The sequence below is a fragment of the Geospiza fortis genome, unplaced genomic scaffold (genome assembly GCF_000277835.1).
Source record: "Geospiza fortis unplaced genomic scaffold, GeoFor_1.0 scaffold147, whole genome shotgun sequence".
Lineage (NCBI taxonomy): Eukaryota > Metazoa > Chordata > Aves > Passeriformes > Thraupidae > Geospiza > Geospiza fortis.
Genome location: NW_005054372.1, coordinates 2,786,397 through 2,808,413, shown reverse-complemented (window position 1 = coordinate 2,808,413; position 22,017 = coordinate 2,786,397). Strand labels below are relative to the sequence as shown.

The window sequence follows — 22,017 nt, the reverse complement described above, 5'->3', positions numbered from 1 at the left end:
TCTTTCCCTTGTACTTTATGCTGTATGTATTTTGAATTAAATAAAAATAATCAGTTTCTGGCACTGCTAACCGTGAAATGAATTCTCTAAGTTTCACTGAATATTAATAACACTTCTTTTGCATCCATTAAATATATGCATAATTAATCTACTGTCACAAACCTAAAGCTGGCATTGCTTAGAAAGAAAGAGAGATTAAGGTATTCCATACAACAAATGTTTGCTGTGGTTTTTTTTCATTTTTTCTGCAGTCTGTAGCATTTTACAAAAGGCTGGCCAGGAGTTCCATTCTATACATTAGTTCTTATGTTCATAAGATGCTACTGGCTATATTTCCCTCAGGCCCAGGCATAAATGTGTTAACAAAATACCACACTAAAACGAGGCAGAACATCAGCCATCCACTTCCTCTGGCCCTGTAAGCTGCATCTGTGCTTCCTGATTCAATGAACCTGGGTCTTCATGGATGGTCCTTATCATTGTGCACAAAATTTTCCACCCAAGAATAAAGAGATGGATACTTTATCAGTATCAGTTCAACCTTCAACAGGCTAAACCATGATATGCTTACACTTCTCCAAAAAAATGATGAAAATGTTTTCTTCTTTCTGTAAAGTCACTATGACAGAAGCACTGAAACTTGTTTACAGTTTTTTTCTATAACAAGACAGCTGCTCCCAACTGGAGGACCGAATTACAGATCTCAATCAGTATCTTTGCTATAAACACCTCTAAGAATCAGTGCATCTGCTTGATCTGGAGGGAATCTCCTACCCAGAGACTCGGCAGGAAAGGCACTAAAAACTTTATTCATAAAAAGGAAGTATTCTTCCTTAATTTTAAAACTCTGCACCTTCTTTTCAGCTGCTGAAAGGAGTCTTCTCATTAGGCTTGCTCCAGGAAATGTTACCAATAAAAATGTAAGAAACTGTCTGGGACCTGTGAGCTTGGCTAGGCCAACCTCCAACACAGGCAGGTCAACCTTTGAAATGAAGGCTATGTTGTTCAGACTTCTGTCTGAATTCTGAAAATCTCCAAAGATTGCCACTCCACAGCCTTTGCAGGTGACCTATTCCCAGGCTTATCTCACCACAGGGAATTTTTTGATGTCTCTTCTGCAGGCTGAACCGAATTCCCTCAACCAAAGCAGAGGTGAGAGGAATAATTATTTCCCTGGACCGGCAGGCTCTTCTCCCTTATAACCATTTCTTTTAGGACTTACCATAAATGCATTCTCTCTTGTATATATTTATATAATTAAATATAACACTCACCAGCCACTGCTGAGGTATTTCTGGCAGAGGCATTTGAGGAGGCGCCGGCAAACTGTTGGCAACTTCTTGCTTCTGGACATGTTCTTTTATTTCTAAACCTGTGGAAGAGCAACAAATATCACTTAATACCTTGGTGGATGCAAATGGGGTATTTTTTCCACTTGTGGCTCCCATGTCTGACTGTCACACACTGAAATCTGGCATGCAGGTCTGATCACAGCCCACCTCCCAAGTGCAGTTACTGAGGCAGGACTGGAAGAATGCTGGGAATTCAGGAATTTAATCAAGCAGAACAAACACATACTTGCTGTATATGATAATGACATATATGCTGTTTGGATCAACAAATACCAGACATTGAAAAAAAATTACAGGAAATCATTCTGAACTGCCCATCCATCTCAAATTCAAAGACTTGAACAACATTCAAACACGCTGCCAGGTGCCTGCCAGATAAAAACATTTATTGGGGGAATATGCCACATTTGAAAACATCCCAGTGGCACCATACAGTGAATAAAACACAGCCTGTGGGCAGTACATGACCAGCTGCCTTTTTTCAATGGAGAAGATCAACAGCTGTTCCTGTGACACATTTTGGATGGGCAAGGCCATCATGGAGAAACGAGCTCCAAACCATCTTCCATGCCAAAAGAATGGAGAAGAGGGTGGAAGAAGAGCCCCCACCTGCCTGTTTTTCCTGGAAGTGATGGTGGCAGCTCTTTGGCCAAGCCCACAGTGCCTATATTCCCTGGGGCTCTGCTGCCACCACCACCTCTGATCAGGGAGCTGTGGTGTGAGTCTAAGTCCTGGGGAGTGGGATGCTGTGACACCCCAGCCTGGAGCACTGCTGTGGGACACTGCCCTAAGAAATTCACCATTAACAGAAATGCACACTGAGCATATTTTCCCACCATGTCCTTTTTTATTTTAATAACCTCGTAGTTTTCCAGGTGAATTTGATAAGGGAAAAGAATGAATGTAAAAGCTGCTTTGAGGGTCCTTTGTGCCATTGTTGCATCTCCCTCACAGGAGAAAAGAGGAAGGACTGACTCACTCTGTGTTTTTGGCACAATAATTTAAATCACAGTTGAATTCCCTTCATAGAAACAGGATATTGTTTATTCTTCTAAATATCAAAAGAAGATTAGGGTGCATCTCCTCAATGTTCTGGCAAACATTCAGTCCATGGATTGTACCCTGCTTAACCCCAGATGGAGTTTAGTTCCTAGTGTTTAGTTGCATTTTTAAAATATATATTTACACAGTAAAATGGATGCCTTTCGGTCAAGATCATGTAATTCTCAAAAATGTAATCAATGATGAAACGTTTCTTGTCACAATATCCCAGTCCCACCTGGCTGTGAAGTCATGGGTTGAAAAACAACACTGATATATTAAACTGTCTCCAAAGACTACAGATTCTTCTTTCTTCCTACAAATCAAGAGAATGATTCGTCTTGGGAAACATTCCTTTTTTCTTTTTTTCCAGTGTAACTTTCACTCGTTGCTCTTCACATAGGATGAGTGGTGAGTCCATATTATGACTGCCATCCATATCCAAGTCTCCCATGCTTTCCATAACAACCAGAAGTCATATGTGAAAGGATTTTTACTGAAAAAAACCCAAACTATTCCAAGTAAATACTATTGACTCTATAAAACTATTTTTGCCGGTTTTCATCCACGCGTATGTTAACAAGAACCTGCTCTAACATTTAATTTCTACCAACTTACACTGCAAAAGGAGTACAACAGGTTCAGGGCATCAGGTCCTGTTAAGGAAAACAGGCATTGTTGACAGTCCAGCAACAGTTCTTAGTCCAAAATAAACTCTTTGTGTCTTTGTTTTTTAGAAGAAAGTCTGAGTTTTAGAATGAAATGCCAAGTGTTTTCTTCAGACCTACACTCCACTGGGCATGCCAAGGCTCAGGAAGAAAAATAAGGTTTATAGTTTTGCCAGCTATTCAGAGTAACCACTAGTTTGGATGCAGGGCAGGTTGAGGCCAAGCAGCTACGACCTGAAGAACACATCTACCTGGCCCAGTTCTCTCTGCTTGATAGATATTAGATGAAGAAAACAGTGTGCATCTAGGGGAGATGGAACAAAACAAGGCAAAAGATTCTAAAGGATTCCCCAAGTAAGAACTCACTCAGTTTGAAGTGTTTCACTTCCAGCCCATCACTGTAATTTCCACACCTTTACAAAGAAAAACATAATTGTTCACTTCCAGACGTTCTAACAAAGCTAGCCAGTTCCCAGTTTCCTAGATCACCATTCCCCATTGATCTTACATGGTTTTCTCCAGCAATCAAAAAATCCTGTTGGATTTACCCTGTTGATTTTTGCAAATGCAACTAAAGAGCTTGAACTCAGCATAGTCCTCAAGCCTCTTAAACTGTGCCAGCAACCCGAGAGCTCTCGTGGAGTTGTGTGGGTGGAGTAAAACAACAATCTGAAAAACAGACTCCAAATGATAGCTCATCTTAGTTACAGAGTACTGTCGGTTTATGCATCTTTTATTGCTTTTAATTTTAATGAAGAGATGAATAGTTTCAAAGGGATGGGAGTACTGAATGTTATGACTGATAAAAAAAGCAGCAGGGTCGGCTCCAGTAAAGTACATGACTCCCTGGGTAGCTTCACACACACTTAAGGCCAGGATGTGATGGCAGAGCTCCCAAGGAGGCAGTTCCTCTCCTTCCCTGCCTTGTTCCTGTCCCTGCACCAACCTCTCCTTTGAGCCAGCATAAGCATGTGTGTGGCCTTAGGTTGAACCAGACCAGGGAAGTGACACTGGTTAGGACTAAACCAGCAAAAAAAAGCAAGTAATGTTTGTGCTAGCAGAAAGGAAGAGGCAATACATGAGTAGCCTGGGGAGAGAAACTGGATGCTTTCTTAGAGGCCATGCTGGCTTAAATTCCACTCAACTGCATAAACTAAAGTTTATAGATATATAAAGCATAGTCCTATGATCTCTTATTTAACTGAACTATGGGGTTTCCTTAACTCTGGTTTGAACTAGAGCATATCTTTTAGCAAAAAATTCCATCTTGATAAGATGCCAGCAATGGCATGCAGAACTTGCTAAGTTCTTCCATTAGTTCATAGCTTCAACGCTCAAAAGGTGCTTTATTTCCACTTTGAAACAAGCATGCAGCCATTGCACTTACTCCTGTGTAAGTCTAGGAGCTTGTTCTCAGTCACTCCTTTTCTACATAAAAATTAATTATGACACCTCATTTTGGTTAATTTGAAGGCATATTTCTGGATCCTTTAATCACTTTTACAACTTTTCTTTGAAATGTCTACATTTGATCTCCTTGAATGAAGGCACTAGAGGTGAGTAAAATGTTTCAGTAACAACTGCACTGAGCAAAGCCCTACCACTTAATACATGGATCTCACAGGGATCTTGGTGATGGATGGATCCTGTAATTGGATGAAATGGATCTTGTTACAGAGCCTGGAACAGGCTTTAAAACCTAAATGGTAGGTGCTGAACAGTGGAAAGCTATGGTTCTGGGAACTTCTTATCTGTCACCACATGTAGAGACATAGACTGGACACACCCAGGAAGGCGCCCTGGCACACAGACATTGATATTCACACAGTTAAGACCTCTCACTCTCAAAGTGATTTTGATCTGTCTACAGGGAGCAGATCTTTGCCCCAGCTTTGATGAGCTTTTGGAGCATGAAGACTCCTTCCACAATATGAGAAATTGGTATCTACCTTGTTCTCTCAGTGTAAGGTAAAAATAGTGGTGAGTCTTAAAGAATGTTGAAATGGAAAAGCGGACAATCATTACTTTAAAGATCTCCTTGGACTTCAATCCCACAGCAAAAACTATTTCTTTAATAAATGGGGGCAACACTGCATCAAACAAAACCGAATTTTTCTAGCACCAGAGAAGAAACAAATCAAGAGAAATACAGCTTCTCACAATGTGGCATTTTTCTTCAACAAACTCTGGTATTTTTCAAAAATCTAAACTGGGGGTTTACACTGGCAGTACTTCTGTCAAATGTAGTGTAGACAGAGGTCTTAGGGCCCAGATGTCACTGCATACAGAAAAGTGTGGTAAAAAATATAAGGGTACTGTTAGAAAAAATAATGAGGAATGTTCTTCACCAAAGCTCTGTGGAAAGGTTCCTGTACACAGTGAATCACTTATGCTGCACTCAGTTCCATAATCTTGATGGAGACAAGAAGTTGTGCAATAAAAATGGTTTTAGATAGGAAGAAAACAAGAAAGTGAGTCTAATTGCAAAATGCAATCCAAACATTCTGACAACCATTTCCTATCTCTGGCTTGGCACTCCTGTATCAGTTATGCACCAGACTCCACCTCAGTATCAGGGCTTTTGATGGATTTGGGTCATTTGACACGGATGAAAGAGTGCTGTGGCCAGCACTCACTCCCTGGCATCAAAACTCACAAACAGCATCACTGTCAAAAATTAAATGAAGCAGCCACTCCACCAGCAGAAGTGAAAACATTCTACCTAGGCAATAATTCTGTGGCTGGGTTCACCCAACATACTCCTAAGTGTGCCTTTTGCTGTATTTCCCTGCTGGACACAAAGGAAAGCATTCAGGAAAGTTACACTTTGGCTTCACCCTGTCTTTCTGTCTTGCTTCAATTTAGGGCTTGTCTTCAGCTCTTAAAAGTTATTTCACTGAGCACAGACTTATTCTGTGCATTCTGCAAGCGAGAAAACACACCCCAGCACTGACCTTTTGATGACTGTATCCTCAGGAGAATGTTAGTTATTACTGCCTTCTTCTCCCTGACAGTGGAAGTTAGATATTCATGGTCCAGAAGTTCAAGAAACAGGCGCAGCTCAACTATTAACTCTTCCATGGCTGAAAGACAAAAGAATAGAATTACTTTTTCTGAAAAGTCTCATTGGAAAAAAAAAAAGTTTATTCTCATTTATCTACATTCATAATTATTTCCTAGTATTTCTTAACAATGTATGGTCCTCCCTGATGAAAAGAGACTTTAACATTATTATACATTAAAGAACCAACAGAATAATCCATTAGTAAGCACTGCTGGCACTTATAACATTTATTTCCAAACTGAAAGACATATCTTTTCACATGCCACATGATGAAGCCAGCACCAGACAAGTTACGTGCAGGAATGGTGGCCTGGTTTTTCTATTTCTGCCACTCTGGTTCCCCTCTCATTAACAAACTGCAAAATTTCTAACAGCAGAGCAAATTTAAGGCTTGGTAAGGCTTGGTATTTAAGGCTTCCAGACACCACTGGTATTTTAATGAATCTTTCCTTCATCTTTTTTCTTCTGTTTGCTGTGGTAAGAGCAGGTACTCTTTTTCTTTGCAGTGATTTTTCTTTTTTATGATCTCCAAAGACAAGCTCCCAATCTCTCACATGTTTTCTTATCACTCCCCAGATTCCATATGATGCATTTCACATTTCATCCTATTCTATCATTCCAGATCTCAAAGCTTTCCAACTTGAGAAAAAATTACATTCCTTCTCTCCATTCCCAGTGCTTCTCAATTTTTTTATCAACGAATTTCATAAGCACAGTTCTACTTTTTTCCTTTCAAGTTATCCCTAAAGGCTTGCATCATCCTAACAACTGCAGTAGCTCAGACCATACATACAAACACCTTTGTTAGTCTGATCATATGATCTCTTCAGCATGTTTCTGAGGAAACCCATGGTATTGAACCACGTTTTCATGCTTCAGCTCTCTCATAATTCTGAGATTCTCTGGTCCCTTTGCTTAAGGGGATGTACTATTTATAGTTTTGTATCCTCATTCCGAAATGCCTCCACTTAAATTTTTCTCTACTTAATCACATTTGGTTTTAGTCTTTTCCAGGCCTAACTGGACAACTGCTGCTAAGCCCCTTCAGACCTCTAGAAGGTACATTCCTGGCTGCTTACTCCCGTACCAGCTCTTCCCTACTCCTAAAACCTTTCTGATACAATTGTTTACCCAAGTGAACCTGGAATCTTTTTCTCCAATTCTGGGAATGTGTCAGGATGTCTAAACAACCCTTGTTTGAGGAGCATTTGCTTTATCCCACAGATGTCAGCTACACTCCTGCAAGGGATTCCTGGCCTATTTTTGTCTCCAAGAAATGCAGATTTTCCCATGCATTTGGAGACTGCACCTATGCTCTGACTGCTCTGGCAAAGCCAACAAACTCCTGGCAAGCACAGAAGATGTGCCAGTCAGCAATATCAGGGCATGAAAACGTCTCAACAAAGAAATCCCTGAAGAAGTATGCTTGGGCAGGTATTTTCATAGAATCATTTAGGCTGTAAAAGACTTTTAAGATCATCAAGTCCAACCACAGCACTGTCAAGCGCAGCACTAAACCCTGTCCCTAAGCACCACATCCACGTGTTTATCAAGGACAGTGACTTCACCACTTCCCTGGGCAGCCTGTTCCAATGCTTGACCATCTTTTCACAGAAGACATTTTTCGTAATATCCAACCTAAACATCCCCTGGTGCATATTGAGGGGATTTCCTCTTGACCTGGGGTAAAACACTGGCACCCACCTCCCTACAACCTCCTTTCAGGTAGTTGTAGACAATGGCCACCCTCAATCCCATTTTCTTCAGTCTAAACAATCTCAGGTGCCTGAGACACTGCTCCTTAAGGCTTGTGCTCCAGACCCTTAACCCTTAATTTTCTCAAAGACACTATTCATTTGTACATATAATTCCACCCTGCCCAAGTGTTTCTTGGTGATGATATCCTCTTATTCAACTGAGCAGTAGTACTGCCATTGCATAAACTGTCCACATTTTCAGGAACTATGTTTCCCAAAGATTTTCACAATATATTGGCAGAAAGAGGGTTTTTAAAATGACAGGAAAACTGTCTGTGTTTCTTCACAATGTAGCTCATGAAAAACATCCCATGGCTACAATGGTAATTTTTTTTGCCATCATATTTGTAGCTGTCTAAGCTCTCTAGAAATCTGTCAGAAATCCAAAGTATTTCACAACAACCCTATTATTTCCAGAGTTGTTCAAATTATGAAACAACATGCATACAGCATAGAACTTTCTGAAGCACAAAGGCATAGGTTCAGATTTCCAAAGTGGTAAGTGATCACAAGACTCTAGGAGAAATAAAAAGTCCATATGACCAAAATAAAAAAGTAATACCCAAATAATCAGCTCTTATATTTTTCTCAAATTATAAACTTTAGAGATAAGATGTGTATTCCACTCTGTGTATAGTGGTCTCCAGCTTTCAAGTATGCTTTGAATATAAAATGCATTAATATTGTTCATTTTAGTTACAGAATCTATGAATATTTTAATAGTTACTTGATATGATACATCCTTTCAAAAGCTATCATTATCATACAATCTAGGCAATCATCGTGAAACCTAATCAGTATGCAGTACAAGAAATGTATATTTTTCATGTAGTTCTACAGACATATTTATTGTTAGTAATTGCAATTACTGTTAGTAATTGATATATTACTGCACTAATATTTCTTTGCAATGCCATGCTTCCTGATTTCTTTAGGGCAAGGGACTGTAAATAGGCTGAAAGGGAGCTCTGCCTTGACCTCTTCACCAAAGAATACTGTATGCCACAGTCACCTCATTTCTTTGCTGAGAACCTTCACTTCTAGGAAGGGAAAAAAGGATGAAAGCATCAGATACCTCTGATATGCAAAGTGTACACAACTGTGTTATTAAAAATTATCAGATCCTCCTTCTCAGGATCTTATAATCTAATATAAACAGATGGATTGCACAATGAGAAACGAAAACAGAGTGAGTTACCAGGGAAGGAGACAGGGAAGCAAGAGGACAAGAGATAGGAAACCACAACTGGAGAGACTTCTGGGAGCTGCACCAGCCCAAATCTCTCCTGACTGTACCATATGTGATACCAAATATGTGGCTTTTCTCTATGGCTTTGGAGGAAATCCACATTGCAGTCCCTGGTGACCCCTTTCCATTGACCTACAGTGACCAGCCCACCAAAGGTACTGGTGTGGGAAATAGTAAAGGAAAGAAGATTTTCAGCAATTTAACTGCCCCAGCAGAGGATTTAAACACAAAGCTTTGGTTAGGATGGATAAAAGGATGGGAAGATGAACCTGATACCAGTGAGGCAATACTTGAAAAGACACCAAAGCACTGTCCTAGCAGCACAGTGCCACTCACTGCATGTGCCCTGGGCCAGCTGTCCAGAGGCTCAGAGGTCCAGCAGGGCCTTACCCTGGACCACAGAAAGAGGCCAGATTGATGCTCCTGCCTGGCCAAGCTCACAGGTGTGTCACTGACTTCAGGCAGGCAGCCAAAAATGCTAATTCACAATTCTAGTGTGACAACAGAATGAAATTGTTAGCAGCTGTTAAAAAATGCGAGACTTGAACACTTAGACATTGTTTCTACCAGGATTAAATGAGGGATGTATTTTCTTTTGTGGGAGTTAATAGCATCATAAATATCAAAGTGTGAAGGAAGAAAGTCCTGAATTTCACTTCATATATGCATTGATGTCAAACATCTGAAAAGAAAGAAGGAAAACACTGTTCCCAGCTAGCAAGGAACTCTCTTTCCACACACCCTAAAGCATACTTTCCTCTGTCAGTACTTTTGTTGCTTAAGGAAAGAGCAGAAATACTGCCATGGAGTGTATTCAAATAAAGTACTGAAAACTCTTTTTTCCAATATGAACTTGTATGTTCAGAGGAAGAAACAAGTTTCCCTGCTGTCAATCCTTGGCTTATTTTCTGGATTAAAAAAATCTTACTTTCTTCTTCCTAGAAATGTGAAGATGTACTCACAAAAAAAAGGGACTGAGTAACAGAAAAATCTACATATTTTCAGTAAGCAATCATTATTTCTTAAATGGAGACTGAAAAAGTGCGGGTGATGCAAGCACCAAAGAAAAACATACTCCTCCAGTGAGAGATTACCCTTGGAAATCTGACATCACCACAAAGAAAGAATAATAATCAGAAGAAGGCTCTCAAAAAGGGGCCAATTTATTTGACAGTTTTGGCTGTATTCTCATTGCCAAAGGAATTACTGGTAAGTGGCAGGTGGTGAAAGGCAGGGTGGAGCCCAGGGATGGTAATCACAACAGTAAGCTGATTTTAACTGGACTGAGGAACAAAATCACATTCCATATTAAATGACGAGAAGTCCATTCTATGCTCAATAGGAATTATAGGCCCCTAATGGGCTGCTGTAATTGCCATGCACAAATAAAAAAACCAATGACAAATCCAGAAGGGTTTCCAAGACCAGCTCTCAAGAGTTTTAAAGTTTTTCAAATGGCAGCACATAAAAACTATATACACCAGCCAGCAACAGAATACACCAAGGCAAAAATAATCAGAAGAAGGCAATTACATCACACTGCAGATTTTGTTCCAAACCAGAACTAAAACCAAATGGGAATAAAAATGCATAATGATGCAATTATTCCAAATCTATATTTACAGATACTAGCTTATAACCATTTTTTAAAAGAATATAGTTTTCACTTCCAGTTGATTTGAAAAAAATTGTAGGGACAGTTCTGTATCACACACATGATTTCAAGGTTGCTTAAACCTGAAGAAATGACAAGAATGAGCTCATTAGAAAAATGGTCAGATTGTTTTTGGTCAGTCCTAGCAATTACAGTATTTCTTAACCTTGTCATAGCACAAATGACCTGAAAGTGTTTTTCAGTTGACTAATATACACTAGTGAACTTTTAAAGAAAAAGAAATGCAAGTCCAGGAAGGAGGACAGGAAGTATGTTTATTAATTATTGTCTTGTCCATACAGCACAAACCTGCCACACAGAGTAACTTCACTTCCATGCTTGCACGTCTGTTATAAATGCATTTATGAAAGCACGTAAGTATACAAATCTATCACAGCAAAATGAATTTTGAGTCTTAGTTTTTCAGAAGATCCCATTGATCAGTTCTTTGAACATTGCTGAATCAAATTTCTTTGTGCTTATGTTTTTTGTTCTCTCTTTGGTTTGTCATTTGCGGAAGTTGAAGGCTAGAACAGAGACCTACTACAAGAAATCACCTAATCTGGTTTTTTATACAATACAGGCCAGAGATTTCCACCTTGCTACCTCTCTGTTTGTGGAGAGAGGTGTATTTATGTGAAGTACATCTTCCAGGAAAGCAAAAAATCTACGTCAGCATCTTGAGCCCTAGTTTCATGGGGGGTGATCCCACTTGACTTCCCCAAACAAATTTGATTGGATTAATGGGTAACATTGAGGCCAATCTTCAACCTATATATAAAAACTTCTTGAAACATAGAGACTTTCCCAATCTTTCAAAAAAACTTCATTGGTATTTGGGTACACTGTAGAAACTAGACATATGTTCTCAGTTAAAATAAAAAGCAATATGTGAATTTCATGCTTATATCCATTTCTCTTGAAACAGTGTCACTATCCTTAGTTTTGGACGCTGTAATTTGAATATTTTATTAAAAAGCTCATAGCAGACTACTGCTGAGGAAACCATGGCTGTTTTTTATAAAGCTATAAATATCAGGGACACTACAATGAATGCAGAGCCACAAGGAGACAAAAATATTTATGAAGAAAAATAAAAAATCACTTTGATGCACTTTCACTCAATCCTATAATGCAGTTATTAATATCCTGTATCCAGCAATTAATAAAAAAGCTCCTTTCATTACTATTTTACCATTATCCAGGAAACTATTTTCACAGAGAAGCACACAAAATCTGAAAGCAGGCAGTAAGAATATTTAGCAGCAGGAAAAGTTTTTAATTTTTTCAATATGCCACCAGAAACTAGTTGACATATTTGAAAATGGTACTGGAATCCCCTGCCCCAAGAAATAAAAACTCTTGCTGCTTGAGGAACACCCTAGGAGGAGACAAGATTCTCACTTGATGAGTTTTCTCTTGGTTGCACTCACCCTTCTCTGCTGCTCATACTGTACATTATGAGAACCACAATGCACAAGGTGTGATGGATTCGACCTGATAAATGTGCTACATCCTGCTTCAGAAAGTGAAGATGATCAGCCTGGGGATACATGGCATCAGAGCAAAGAATGGCAGTGTGTTAAAAAGGGGTGAACCCTAAAGAGTAAATGAAGCCCTAGAGATGAAGAACCAGTATGATGCAAGTAAAACATATATAAGAATTTCCATTAGAGTGTTTTAGCATAAAAATAATTACACCCCTCTAAAAACTGGCAAAAAAAATCATGTTTTGTTTAAAATTTGGCACTCCCTGGCCTGTCACAAAGATTCTCTCCAGATAGCTTGAGGCAAAAGAGGCAAAACAAATCTACTAAAAACTCCTCCAGTCTCATGCATATTTATGATCAACCTCAAGGGATCTCTTCACCCACAACCCACATGTATTTCTCTTTCTCCTTCTTTTCTCTGCTTCAGCTCTCAAGGAATTGGCTTTTACAAAACCAGCTTCCCAAAAAAGCTATCAGTGCTCCAAATGCTACTGTTTCAATACCTGGGTGATAAAACAAGAGGTGGGAAGGCATTGAGGAATGTTTGGACAAGAAACAAGCTGCCAAAAATCCTGCTCCATCACTGAATCCTACAGCCATGCCAAAAATCCTACAGCCATGAAATGAGTGACAGCAATGCTGGGGTGTAATCCATTAGCACAGGGTGGATGGATAAAGCATTTATTTATTAAGGTGCAGATCAGTGTTTAAACAATGCCACAGACTTTGGAGAGGAATGTCTGCTTTTAAGCAAATTCACAGACTCATAGCAAAAAAGAAAAAGAACTAAAAATAAAACAGAGAAGGAAAAATGAAAAAAGGAGAAATAAAAAAGGGAAAAAATAAATAAGAAACAAAGGAAGAACCAAAAAAGAAGAAAAAATAATTAGCGTTCAAGGGATTTCTTTTTATTTAACACAGAACTACATGGAACTCATGCTAGCCAAAAAGAAAAAAAAAGCAGATAGCTAACTAAATAAACTTACAGTGGACTTTTATAGAGCTGTTCAAGACTTTATCTAAAAGTATGTTTTCCATATGAGATTTCTTTTGTCCCTAAAATGTAAGACACTTTGTAAAGCACATGAACATGGATTTCATCCTCGCTGGATGTGAGAAAGTCTCACCCTCCTGCCTCTGTGCTCTCTGTGGGCACTCAGGTCCAGTTTTCTTTTTGGACTCCCATTACCCTTCTGCAGCAGGAAACTGGAATTTCTTGCATTTCACCACCTCCAAAAGTATCAGCTGCCATTGTCCCATCAGGACAAGACATTCCAGGTCCTCTCTGCTGCCTCCTGCATTATCTCACCTCCTCCCTCCCTCCAAACCACCAGAGATAAGCAGCCACTACAGAATTAACAAACAGGCTCCAAATCCACAAAAGCAAAGCACTTCCCTCTGATGAAGAAGACAGAAAATCTGTGGTAGGAGGTGAAAGTCTGTGCCTGTCTCCAGATGCCAGGGGAAATGGGGCTCAGATAAGGCTGAGACACATAGAAACAAGTGACCTGTGGCAGTAAAAACAAAGAGAAGCACTGCAGCATCCCTTGGGAGCTCTTCACCTGTGTCCCCAGCTGAACACAGATCCCTTCTTAGGGTAGAACTTCTTTCAAAGTTATGAATAATTGCATGTCCAGAAGAAATGTGAGACAGTAAATTAAGGAAGATAATGGAAGGGAGAAACAGAATAGCAAAGCAATGACAAAGAAATACAAATATGGCAATGGTAGGAACTGCACATTGGTATTTTTGTACTGAGCAACACAATTTTATTATCCACGTCAAATAGCAAACTTTAAAATTGTTCAAGTCCAGAGTCTGTTCCTGTCATCCATGTGAGTAGTACAGCTGAAGAACAGTTTTCACTTTGTGAATCTGGAGCTCCAGACCTCCAGTGTGCAGCTAAGTTAGAGCCAGAAATGAGATAATATTGCATTTTATAAGAATAGATCCATAAGCTCTCACATTTGGATGCGAAGATGGAAAATAACTCCTTTTTTTTCCTGTCCTACAACACTTTTTATATGACAGTTCTCATTGCTGGGTTCATTATGCAATGAGTAACTTCTGCCATACATTGACCATTGTCTGATGCTTTCCCCAAGGAGAGAAGCATGTTCTGCTTTTTCTGTCAGGCTTTTGAAAATTTCTATTAATAGATGCACACATTGATACAGATGCCACACATGATCCATAAATGCATGAAATATATTCTCTATTGCAAACAGCAATATATGCCTTTCAACAGTGGATTCAGCTAGCTGTGATAAAGTAGAAAAGCTGTAATTCTAAAAAGAGGAATTCAATTCCCACTACCCCTCAGGTTAAATCTCTGAAATACACCAATGTCTCTCTGATTTTTCCTCCTTTTGATTCTCCTTCACGGTTAATAGGAAGACAGGAAAATTAAATAAACTTTTAATTTTATAGTTTCTGAAAATAAAATAAAAATAAAAATAAAAAAAAAATTAGCTCAGCCAGCCTGAGGCAAATTAGTCCTTTCAGTTCCTGCCCTCAGCAGAGCTCTGCAGCATGCCAATGAGAGAGACCAAGGCTCACAGAGAGTGCTGGGAGCCTGGATTTGATCCAGCTGCCTCTGGGCTTGGACAGAGGCTGCTACAAGGGAGGGCAACAGCAAAGACCCTGAGCACAGGGAAGGGATGAGCCAGGAGTGGGACCCACACCTGCTAATGGAGCTGCACAGAGCAACCTTCAAGGCCCCTTCTTTGTCTCCATTGTTACTAACTGCTCAAAGGTTACTCTCTAAAAGAAGATAAAAGTCAAAAAGTACATTTCAGAAAACTATGAAAACCTAAGTCCCTGAAAATAAGTTGTATTTTCTTAAAATAGGAGTATCAGAATTCAAACAAGTATGTTTCATGTATTTGTTAGAAAAGAAGAGGTGCTAAAGAATATACTAATAATAAGTTGGCCCAATAAGTCACCTGAAATGTTGCCACTTGAGGGACTGTACTGGAATTCAAAATGCTATTTTGTCACAAAAATCTCTTTTTTCCCACCTTTAAAACATACAGAAACCTCATCATTTGAATATTCTAGCATGGAATGCTGGAAGTGACAGCGGGAGTTTTAAATAATGGCAACAGTACATGAGAGGCTCACTGCCCTGGCAGGACATGGGCAATAATACTGAATTTATGGAACCTGAAACTGAGCATGCTGAAGAGAGCAGCACAAACACTCTGGCACAATTGTTGTGACTCGATTTAGACCCCACAAATCTCATGTAAGAAGCTGTCACCGTGTCACCAATGTACCATGTGAAATACACTAACTGGAAAGCTGAATTGTTTTCAATATCCATAGTATCGATAGATGGGGATTTTCATCTGTGGTACTGATCAGCCAGGAAACAAGACATATTCAGAAAACAAAGAAACAAAATATTATCTTCATAACAAAAAAAAGAAAGAAAAAAAACCCCTTTATTCAGAACTTTGGGTCTTTATCTGGCACACTTCATGCAGTTTCACCAAAGCCCAACTAATTTACTGCAACCTTGGACATGCAGCAAATACTTGTATTTTACAGACATTTCATTTTAATTATGGCCATGCTCTAAATTTATCATGAAACCAGAAAACATATGTTTAAGAAACAGTAATAAACTGCTGTCAACACCTTTCCTCTTCTATTCACAATCAGCCCTGCACCTCCTTGGAATAGACTGTGCTAGACAGACTTACCTACAAGATCCCAGAGAAAATTTACCTCCATGATTTGCACTCCCCTTGCATCATTTTCTGGACATTATCTGTTGGTTTTTTTTACATCTGGTCACGCTGCCCCATATGTTTGGAACAGCCCCCCTTTTCCCTGCCAGGCAGCCTCCCTCTCTCCCATGAAATCCCTCTTTCTTTCAGCATTCCCTTCAGCAGTAATCCTCACATTCCCCCTGACCAACAGTTGCACCATGTCTCGTCATGCAGCTGGGTTTTTTATCTACCTTTGGGTCAGACCCTGCAAATGTTTTCCCATGGTAAAAAAACCTCCCAATCCTTCTGATCAGTTTCACTAACCAAAGCAGCAGGATGGGCTCAGAGAGAGGGAAAAAAAAAAAGTGTTTTAGTTATTAACATCTAAAAGGCACTAAGTTCATTCCAATGCAAAAGGAGCAAAGCAGACAAACAGTGAGATGTCTGTTCCTCCTGCCAGCAGTGGGAGAATGCAGCTCTGAGGATGGGAGACCAGGGCAGCTGCCAGAACATATCCTGGCACCAACATGGGCACTGCCTGGCCAGCTGTGCCAGCTCCATCCTCCCCCTCACACCTGGCCCTTTCCAACACAGAGGTGGTATTTGCAAAAAATAAAACCATTATTCCATGTTCCAAGAATATTTCTAAGCTCTGAGGACGTATATCCAAAATGTTACCAGTGGCTCTCACTCACTCTGAGTTTGGCAGTGTTTCTTCTGGTCAAGAACCTAATTTATTGTTTGTAAAAAGTGCTGGGACTGAACAGCACAAGCAACATCAGCTCCTCACTGTTACAGCATTTAAAAACTTCCTATCAGGCCACAGGAGAGAAGAAGAAAAGCACTTTATCTAGACCCTTAGCATATTCTCTCTGATTGCTCACTTGTATCAGCTGATGGATACCATAAAGATAAAAATGGACCACTGGGTTCAGAACAAAACCCTATATTCAAACTACATAGCAAGCACAAATTACCTCTGAGCATACTTCAGCAGCATCACTTGGGCAGGGAAGTCACATTTTATGACTCAGAGGTTCACTGCATGCCCATTTGTCCTCACCAAACTTCTATCACAGCTCAGGGAATGCCCTGATCAACATGAGCTTCACCAAGGGCCGGGTGTGCCATCAATCCAATGCCTTGTTTGTCTGGATGAGATCCTGGATGGTTTGCTTAGCCACATTTGCCAAAAGGTCTTCCCCAGCTTTTCCCATATTCCTGAGTAACAAAGAAGATGCACTGCCAAATGTCCTTCCACTGAGATCTCAAAGGCAAAAACCCAGCACCCTCCCTCAAGAAAAAAAGCAAAACAGCAACGATCAGAGTTTATAGCAAGTTTGCACATTTTCCTGAGTTGATGTGCTTTGTTTTTCCCAGACTCATAACCTAACTAGGAAACCACAGCCTGATGCATCTGTTGGTCTCGGTTATTATCAAAAATGTGCTGACTCTATAAAAGTTGTCCCATTGCATCAGAGCACAAAGAGCCAGGGTCAGGCTCTGAGCCCCTGAGGGTCCCTCCTGGCTGGGCTGGCACTGACCAGCTGGGCTGGCCAGGCAGGGGCTGAGCAAACACAAAAGCTGCCCATGGCAAGCATTTGCATCCTTGCCTCATCTCACCATCTGCTGCTGCTGCTGCTCACTTGAAAATTAATACAGTGGCTGCTTGAACCAGCAGCTCATGCTACATCTGTCCTCCTTAGATCATTATTAGACCACACGTGCAACACTCTCTGCAACTCAAATGGGGTGACAGTGGCCTCTAATCTGATAGCATCTGTCCTCCATCAAGAGAGACCAAATTGTAGACCCTGAAAGAAATTGGACTGAATCTTCCTCCTAGTCTGTGCTCTTTTACTTTCCCCTTCTCCTTCCCCCATACATTTTCATCAGAGTTAAAAAGTAAATTAATAAAGTGTACATCTCTTTCAAAGAACATAAGGTCTTTCCCAAGCAAAAGTACAGAGAGCTCAGGACTGGTCTTGCTTGTATAAATTACATTTCCCCATCCAATTTCTACAGGCTGTTCATAGTTGTTAAGGAAACAAGTGAAATTGCATTTTATCATCTTGATCATTTATTCCTAATAGTTTTCTATTTGCATCTGATTTGCACTGCATGAAGAAAAGCAAAATGTGAGAAGAACCAAGCATATTATTGAGGTTACAATTCTCATACAAATCTTAGTTCTGTGGCCTTTTATCCAGAGAAAGTCTCAAAGAGACATTCCCTATACACAAATTGCAACATACTGATTTTATTGAAGAACTTATTTCACAGGCTTCAAAGGCAATAATCTGAGATAGCAATCTGCTCTCTTCTTTGCCATGGAAGACACACTAGAAACTTCTTCTGGGAACATCATCAAATTGAGAATTTTTAAAAGCCTCCTAGCAAAATGTATTTTACCCTACATGTATTTTTCATCATTTAATTTAGAAATTATTTACGGTAAGAAAGCGAACAGTCAAATCCACTTTAGCAGGTTTTAGGGGAATTCTAGCAAAATGTATGTATCTACAAAAAACTAAAGCCCAAACCATTTCCCTTCTGTTTAAAGCACTTTGAAAATGAAGTGAAGGAAGTGCTAAGATGAATGTTTGCAACTATTTTTTTCTTAAGCTACAGTTTGAGAACCATGGCTATAACTAATAAAGTTCTAAAACTAAAAAGAAAAACCCCAAAAACTCAAACCCAAACAACATTAGAAAGGATAAAATGTTCCATCAGGTCCTAGTCCTTTCTAGATCCATCCCCATATTTGTAGGGGCCCAGGACAGATACATACATTAGCAATAAAATAATGCCAGGCGACCTTGTTCACCTCCCAGAAGCAAGAAATGCACAGACAATTAGCAAAAGGCAGAAAAGACCAAGAGAAAAATAGAAACTATTTAAATAAGCCCTTGTTTTGGAGCATTTGAGAATGGCAGAAAGGTGCTTCAAAAAGGCCATGAGGTCCTGATGAAATGGAAGGAACATGAGAAGAAAAACAAGAAGAAGATGGCTCATCCACAATCCATGAACCTTTACAGCATTCTTTGAAGGAAAACAGAAAGGTTTAACTCAGTTAAATAGCTTGTTTATAGGAAAAATGCAAATGTGTGCTTGGGCTAAGGCTTTTTGTCTTCTTTGCTTATTTAATCTGTTTTCTCATGATTACACTTTTTTTAACCATGATTTTCCTTAAGAGAAATATGAAGAAAGGCAGAATCTGCTTACACTTCCTTTTCATTCCAGATGGCAAAGTGATGAAAACTGACTAACAGCTATATCAAGAAATCATTATGATGAAGGCATGGATTCTAAAAAAAGCCTTTGCAATTTTTCAAGTCAGAGACACAGGAGAGCAAATATCTCCTAACTTTTAGAAAGCAATGCTCATTCTCACGGCACTGGAGACTACTCCATTTTCCTACCATCCTTTTGGATTACAAAGCAGCACTCTGTGGTTTACAGATGGGAAACTGAGGCAGGCTTAGTGCCACAAAGACTGTCACAGACCATAACTTGGCACTGCCACCAAAAGAAGCAGCTATGTGCATCTTCCCCAAACCACAGCTTCTCCCAAGCCCAGGCTGTCATTTCTGCCTCTTCTCTGGGCTGGCATGTGTGCTTGTGCAGCCACAGGATGGACTGAAGCAGGGCTCTGATAAAGCTTTAAAGAGCAATGCCCAGTCATGCTGGAGTAACTTTATGGTGGAACACGACCACAAACATATTTGTACCTAAATTAATGCTCCATGAGGCTCATAGGGCTGTAGTCACAAACTCAGGCTGTTTTGAAATTCCTTTTATCCTAAGATCAGACAATACTGGGGTAATGAAAGAATCATGTTGTCCTCTGTGTCCTGTTTCCACACAAGGAGTGACAGGACACATTGAAGGCTGGTGTCCCAATCACACTGCATGCTAGGGCAGCTCTGTGCATACCCTGGTAGTTCCTTCATGGGGAGACCAGTGAAAAATGGGAAAAATTTTGTGTTCTGCCATTCTCTGAATCCACAAATTTGGTGTCAATGTAACTGCTGTGCTGTAACACAAAATTAGCCCTACAGACCAAATATATACATGTTGAATGTGTACATACACTGAATGTCTGAGATGGAATCTCAGATCCAAAAAGCCTTTTCCAATGATTCCCATTAATGGTAAAGTTCTCCCAGTATCAATGGCTGCTGAGATAATCTAACTCTTAGCACATCTGAAAATCCAAATCAAGCTGTGGCCCTCTCCAGATAATGTGACTAATTTTATCCTTTTTGACAGTGTTGTTTATTTCTGTCTTTGGCCTTGTAATGAAAATGTGGATCTAAATAATGTGACCTGAATGCAGTGGAAAGTTCTTATTGAAGAAATGTTTTGTTAAACCTAAAAAAGCCCAAACTCCTATATAGTAAATCATTAAATATTTGCATTAAAAATTGTTAAATAAATTGTTAAAACCATATAGAATTTACTATTCTATAAACTTTTATAACATTAAGTTTTATTAAGAAGTTTCAACGCAACTGTGCAGGTTTCCCTGCCATTGCAGGACAGCCCCAGCCCTGTGAACGGAGGCAGATCCCACTGGCAGGAGCTGCCTCTGCACAAGCCCCAGCAGGGCCTGACCAGATGTGCAGATGTTAATAAATAATAATAACGATGATGATGATGATGGCAGAACCATGTAAGCATTCATGGCTTTCTAGTTTCCAGCCTCTCCTCCCTCTCCAATGCCAAAGCTGCTCAGAGGGCTGGCGAGGAGCCAGGGGCTGAGATCCATCCTGGCAGCGCTCGCGGCCCCCGGGGCCCCTCACCTCATTATCCTGACATGGAGCTGAAGGATGCTGAGCCACTGCCAAGGAGGAGGTGCAGGCTCAGAGGGACACCCAGTCTCCCCAGCCCAAGGAGCCTGGCCTGGAAGGACAATCACAGGTCACCCTGGGCCCCAGACTCACATTCCTGGCTTGCACTAGCCTGCAGGCAAATGGATTACCTAGGTCCAGGAGTAGGGAGGAAGAGGACTGGATTGCAAGCCAAGCCAGAGATTATTTGCAGCATGCATTAATTAGAACTACTTGGATTCCTTTTTTAACCTCTCATACTGAGAAAGAAGAAACGCTTCAGAATAAAAATACTCAAACCATGCCAACACATCACCCCCACTGGTGAATACAGATGCCAGAGCACAGTCTTTGAGTCACCCTCTGACAATGACATTAGCAAAAAATTCTATCACAGGCTACAGTGAAACTGTATCCCACTGTAACAGCTCATCCTAAATGCCTGAAACAAGAAGAAAATGGAGAAATAAAATTGATAGGTGAAAATTATTGTCATATGCAAGCACACAGCATGCACAACTCTGAAATGTTCATTATTAAATTCCAATGGTCTCAGCTCCATAGCCCTGAGAGACTATATGTTGAAATAATGAAAGAGCAAGGGTGGAAGGGGGCTTAGAATACAAGTCAGCAGGTGTAATTATTACTTGGAAAATTCTTAGGCACTTACTCTTCAGAGCACTGCATGGATATTCATTAAGCCTCCTTAGGAGGTTTAGGAGGCTTCAGGTTTGAGTGTTGCTATCTTCCCTTTATGGATAAAAAAACAAGGCATAAAAGGCCAGTCTCAAACATCTACGTGGAACTTGAGGATTTCTCTTTCTCCATAGTCTCATCAAGTCTTTTAACAATTATCATTCTCTAAGGTTAAAAGAGCAACAATTAAGTGACTGTGGAGAAAAGCAATTGCCCAAGACCACTACAAAAATAAATGGCAAAAACAGAGGTGAATTCAGAACTCTGAAAACTCAGTCCAGTACCTTGGCTCCTTTGGGAGCACTACTTAAGTGTAGCAAATCGTGAGCTAATAATATCACTCTTTGGAGCCCTGGTAACAGTTTCCCAAAGCTTGCTCTGCGAGGCCACAGCTCAGTGATCCATGGAGCAGATCAATGGAGCAGTGCTGTCAGCAGGGCTTCAAATTAAAAGCTAAAAGAAAAGGGTTCATTGAGCTCTTGACATAAATTTTAGGTT

The 22,017-nt window shown here is 40.1% G+C and overlaps 1 protein-coding gene across 2 annotated transcripts in view; it reads right to left on the bottom strand.

Annotated features, from left to right (window-relative positions):
- AFAP1 (actin filament associated protein 1) overlaps positions 1-22,017 on the bottom strand; it is a 111,506-nt gene that overhangs the window by 56,317 nt on the left and 33,172 nt on the right. The window contains exons 2-3 of one of the 2 annotated variants that reach the window (XM_005424742.2): positions 6,016-6,144; positions 1,275-1,372 (exon numbers count right to left, since the gene is read on the bottom strand). In XM_005424742.2, the coding sequence (XP_005424799.1) occupies positions 1,275-1,372; positions 6,016-6,142 (225 nt within the window). In that variant the 5' untranslated portion in view covers positions 6,143-6,144. Of the gene's footprint in view, positions 1-1,274; positions 1,373-6,015; positions 6,148-22,017 lie in introns of those variants that run through there. The other variant, XM_005424743.2, reaches the window with a different exon arrangement.